This window comes from Sinocyclocheilus anshuiensis, unplaced genomic scaffold (assembly GCF_001515605.1).
Source record: "Sinocyclocheilus anshuiensis isolate Anshui unplaced genomic scaffold, SAMN03320099.WGS_v1.1 scaffold112, whole genome shotgun sequence".
Classification (NCBI taxonomy): Eukaryota; Metazoa; Chordata; class Actinopteri; order Cypriniformes; family Cyprinidae; genus Sinocyclocheilus; species Sinocyclocheilus anshuiensis.
The window spans coordinates 2,545,761-2,551,554 of NW_015557175.1; the positions used below are offsets into that span (position 1 = coordinate 2,545,761).

At 37.2% G+C, this 5,794-nt stretch overlaps 1 protein-coding gene across 1 annotated transcript in view; it reads right to left on the bottom strand.

Annotated features, from left to right (window-relative positions):
* The window catches only part of LOC107678378 (calcineurin-binding protein cabin-1-like), a 98,014-nt gene that overhangs the window by 41,996 nt on the left and 50,224 nt on the right, over positions 1-5,794 (bottom strand). The window contains exon 31 of the mRNA XM_016473616.1: positions 2,990-3,103. Within this exon, the coding sequence (XP_016329102.1) occupies positions 2,990-3,103 (114 nt within the window). The remainder of the gene's footprint in view (positions 1-2,989; positions 3,104-5,794) is intronic.

Here is a 5,794-nt window from a genome sequence, read left to right on the forward strand (position 1 = left end):
CTAAAATTCAAAAAGTGAAATAGCATAATAGGACCCCTTTAAATGAAAAATTGACTGTTAACTATTGTCCTCTTTTTGGAGCTTCTTTACAGCAGAATTGAATTTTGTTTGCATTATTGAAACATTTTCCTGTTTAAGACTGTAAAACTGCTTTGACAATCTGTATTGAATAAAGTGAAATATAAATAAAGGAAAAAAATTTATTTAATTATCGATCAATTACCATTTCTACGTAAACAAAATTACATTTGAAAGTGGTCAAAGAGTGGAAAAAAGCATGCAATGCAAGTTGTCAGAAATACAGGAGCATTTTATATTAAATCCTTCAGGAAGGTCATAAGAATATAGTTTTATGAGTCCAGATGTGGCAGTCGCAAGCACTTCAACAGTGTGATTGTGTAGCTAAACACAGTTGAGAGTTTGTTCAGCAGGACATAATTTACATTTCACTGTTATATTCGTATAATTCAAGCATTCCCATTTGCCAATGCAGCTTGTCATAACAGTGAACTATTAAATGTCGCTGTTGTCATTAAACCTCAATAGCTTCATAGAGCGTGTGCATAAATGTCAATCAAACGGAGCACAACCAAGAAAATGACTGCAATAATTTTCATTTAAATAATATAATTTTTTGGACATGGGATTTAAGGTTTTAACCCAACCACAATTCATAAAAAATATAGAAATACGTAAAAAAAAAAATTTAAAAAAAAAGGTGACTACTGCAGCTTTGTTTCTTGAAACTGAAACTTTATATCTCAAAATATAGCTTCAAAATATAATCTCATCTTAGCTGTTAAACACTGGGGGTTTTTTTCTTCAATATTATTTACACTTCTTTAATATTTTTCTGATGCTTTTTAACTTTTTTTTTATTTCATAACATTAATTATACACTTAAAGGAATAGTTCACCCAAAAATGAAAATTCTGTCATCATTTACTCACTCTCAATTTGTTTAAAAACCTGAAGATATTTTGAAGAATGTTGGTAACCAAACAGTTGGTGGTAGCCATTGACTTCCATAGTATGGGGGAAAACACTATGGAAGTCAATGGTTACCGTCAACTTTTTGGTTACCAGCATTCTTCAAAAAAAATCTTATTTTATGTTCAACAGAAGAAAAAAAAAAAACTCATACAGGTTTGGAACAGCCTGAGGTTGAGTAAATGACAGAATTTTCTTTTTGGGTGAATTACCCCTTTAAATCTGCACATTGTTTGAAGGATACCATTGGGCAACATAGAATACCTGTTAGATTAAAAGGTTAGTTCACCAAAAAATTTAAATTACCCCATGATTTACTCACCCTCAAGCCATCCTAGGTGTATATGAGTTTCTTCATTCAGAAAAATAGTCAGAGTTATATTAAAAAATGTCCTCGCTCTTCCAAGCTTTATAATGGCAGTGAATGGGGGTCGAGATTTGAAGCCCAAAAAATTGAGTCCATCCATCATAAAAAGTGCTCCACACGGCTCCGGGGATTAATAAAGGCCTTCTGAAGTGAATCAATGTGTTTGTGTAAGAATAATATCCATATTTAAAACTTTATAAACCGTAATCTCCAGCTTCCGCTAACTGTACGCGCATTCACGAGAGAGTGGTGCTCCAGCGGATGATGTAGGACAGGGGTCTCCAAACTCGGTCCTGGAGGGCCAGTGTCCTGCAGAGTTTAGCTCCAACCCTAATTAAACACACCTGAACCAGCTAATCAAGGTCTTACTAGGCATACTATAGACTTCCAGGCAGGTGTGTTAAGGCAAGTTGGAGCTAAACTCTGCAGGACACCGGCCCTCCAGGACCGAGTTTGAAGATCCCTGATGTAGGACGTAGGTGTAGCGTAAGCTCTGGTGAGAAAATGCTAGTCTTGTGAGTACCAAGTTTTGTTTACAGCAAAGGAAAACCAGTCTCCTCAATCCTCGTTTTGTATCTCTAATTTGTGACCAGTGTTTTGCTTTGCTCTTTCCTCTGCGCTTCTGCGTTCGTCACTTCTCACCAGAACTTACGCTACGCTTACGTCCTACATCATGCTGGAACGTCACACTCTCTTGAACGCGCGTACGACAGTTAGCGGAAGCTAGAGGTTATGGTTTATAAAGTTTTAAATATGGTTATTATTCTTACACAAACGCATCACTTCACTTCACTTTATTAATCCCTCAGAGCCGTGTGGAGCACTTTTTATGATGGATGGACGCACTTTATTGGACTTCAGATTGTATTTGTCTGAAAGAAGTTATATATACCTAGGATGGCTTGAGGGTGAGTAAATCATGGGGTAATTTTCATTTTTGAATGAACTGTCCCTTTAAAGAAATAACCATAAAAAACATCTCTAAAATGCCCACCATAATACAATGCAAAAGCTCTTCAGAAGTTTCCATGAGCCCTGGACCGGATGCTGCTTGTGTATGTGAGGATTTTCTCATAAGCTGAGAACAGGTGGGTACAAGGTTGGTGTATCCTAGTGGGCAGAGCTCTGAAGCCCAGCGAGACATGACGCCCGAGTGTTTTTATACCGCCGTGTGCCAAAACTGACAAAGCCACAGGCTGCTTCCTCCCAGCGACCGCACCCACAGCCAAAGGTAGACACACTAACAAAACACTAATGTTACGGCCTCAGCTCTGTGAAGACTGTACCAATGTGCCAAAAGGCCACTGGTCAAAACAGCAACAACACATGTACACACACCATAGTGATGCCATCTGTCTGCCTCATGGTGTGCAGCGAGGACTGCAAATCCAGCCAGTTCAGGGCATTTTCAGTGAGGAGTCGTAATCTCTCTGGATTTGTGTGTGTGTGTGGAGGGATTTTACTGCACTGTATCGAAGGATCTCATGATGGCATACATCCCACACATGTGTATGAACAGCAGACTCGCTCTGCCAGATAAACACACATCACTAATATCTCCAGATATCTCCTAAATTTGCTGTGATACGGTGAACTTTGACATAAGTGCGGCTGCATGCTTGTGTGACTTACGTTGAACAGATTGGTCTTATTCCTCTCGCAGAAAAGTCCTTGTGCCGGCATGTGCTTCAGCTGTTGCCATGGGACACTGCTCCCTAGCAACACGTCTCGTGCCCAATGCAGGTTCTGTGAAAACACAAACATATTCAGTCAGCTCTGTATGCAGGAGGGTGAGAGAGTGTGTGATGACTTGAACCGAGTGAAGTCGGAGGAAAACCTGCCCACTTCACTCGCACACACACACACCTGATGGAATACTAGAGTCCTGCTGAACTGCGCAGTATATACTATTTAATGAAAAAGTAGGCCGCATGCGAAAGAGTATGCAGTAGGTGAGGATAAACATTTCAATTAAACACAGTGTAGACTTTACTGTAGTATGCAGTGATTCTCTCTAGTTTGAAGTGGATCAAAACCTTTCATCAAAGTTGTCCTAAAACCTAAAACCAAAATGCATTCTTGTCTTAGGACAACTTTGATTCACTTTTTTGATCCACTTCAAATGTTGACTACTGTATACTGTATATTGCTTACTAGTTTTGAAAAAAAGTATGTGACTATGCAGTAGGTAGGAAACATTTCAAACTGTATTACGCTGCAGTGTCATGTGACTAATGAAGTATGCAGTGATAGTACATACTGAATGCTGCCAACTAGTTTTGAGAAAACAGTATGTGACAGTATGTAGTGATAAATACAGTATCTGAAAGTATTACACTATATTGTCACATGACTTTAATGCAGTATGCTGTGATATTAGTATATGCTGTATATTACCTACTAGTTATAGAGAAAACAGTATGTGACACAGTAGGTAGTGATAAACGTTTCAAACTGTATTATGCTGTACTGTTAAGTTTGCAGTGATAGAACAGACTGTACATTGCCTACTGGTTTTGAAAAATGTCAAAAAGGCATGCAGTAGGTAGTAAGCATTTCAAATTGCAGTTTGCTACATTACCAACACATGAAATCTAGTACTTACACTGCCTGTTGTTTTTTAAAAAGGTATGTGAAAGAGCATGCAGTAGGCTCCTTACTGCAGTGATAGTATATACTGTGTACTGCCTGCTGATTGTTTTTTAACAGGTATGTCAAGTGTAGTATACTGTGATGTATACCGCCTACTGATCTTTTTAAACATAATATGTGAAATTGTATGCTGTAGGTAACAATAAATGTTCTGAAATGCAGTATGCTGATTTATTATACTGCATCCTGTGCAGTGTTGGGGAAAGTTACTTTTAAAAGTAATGCATTACAATATTGCGTTACTCCATAAAAAAGTAACTAATTACGGTACTTAGTTACTTTTTATGTAAAGTAATGTGTTACGTTACTTTTGCGTTACTTTTTAAATCTGGACAGGGCTTGCTTGTTTGTTTTTAAAATAAAAAAGTTCTATTTTTGGCAAATATAAAAGCCTTTTCACACCAAAAGTGAAATGAATAAGCCTCAGGCTGAATGGAAAGTAAATTTACGTCCGTACAGTAGAATACAGAAGAAGAAATTTCAACACACGTCAGCAATAAAAAAAGACACACAAATGTTCGTCTAGAGCAATTTTTGCTTATTAGTATGGTTGAACTGGATCATCGAAGGTCAGAAGCAAAGACATTGGTTAATAGAATGGGATTAAATACATAAAGGATATTTGTGTTGTTTAACATTTAATTACTGCAGGTTTGAGTCATTATTTTTATTCATTTTGAGGAATACTGAATCTGTGTTTTGTTTTTTGTGAGTGAGATGAATTAATGCATATTCATATTTATTTTAGAACTACAGTAACATCTTCTGATTTCTCTCAACATGGTGACAGGAGAGCTGTCAATCAATAAATTGAAAAAAAGTATTATTTTAAGTACTTTTTCTTATTTGAAAAAGTAACTCAGATATTCTCTTGTCAATTAAAAAGTAATGCGTTACTTTACTAGTTACTTTAAAAAAGTAATCTGATTACGTAACTCGCGTTACTTGTAATGCGTTACCCCCAACACTGATCCTGTGTATGCATAAACTGAATACTGTGCTTTTTTTTTGAGAGAGAACTTTTCTTTTAAGGTGATGAGATGAGTAGGCCAAGTACGGTAACCCATACTCAGAATTTGTTCTTTGCATTTAACCCATCCAAGTCTACACATACAGCAACATTTGGGTTACAAGTCCGACGCTAACCATTAGGCCACTACTCTGCCGTGCAAAGGCAAAAGACCGTAACTTTGATTTTTGTCGAAAATGAGTTATTGATATTTTTGGGACATTCAAGACATTCCTTTATCATGTGCATAAGTATCTTCTTCTAAAGAGTCAATTTCGTTGTTTTTCCGAGAAAATAATGGGTCGTCTCAACCGTAACTGCGAAAAGCCTCGGAGAAACCAAGGCAGAACACCGTATAACAACAGTTACGGCTATTTCACTTTGTTTGGAACGCTCAAATTGAGTTACGGCGTTCTGCCTTTGTTTAGCCGTGCATCAAAATGAAGTTCCGGTTCCGGTTTAGAGTTATACGGTGTTCTGCCTTTTTTTTACTGTCCATTAAAGTCTGCCGCATTTTAATTACGGTGTAGACAAACAAATTAGATAGATCGCGATCTACCAAACAGCTCCATATAACAAAGCACTGTAAAGACTAGATATCTTGGCAGCAATACGTAATCGTGAATAACCTTTAAAGATTTTTTTTTTCTTTTTGTAATGCAGATTTTTCACCAGGCTGTCACTTAGTTGGACACATGAGGACTCGAATGCCGTAGCTAGCATGATCAATCATAAAATCATTAGCCTACTAACAGTTCGCAATTAAATCCATATCC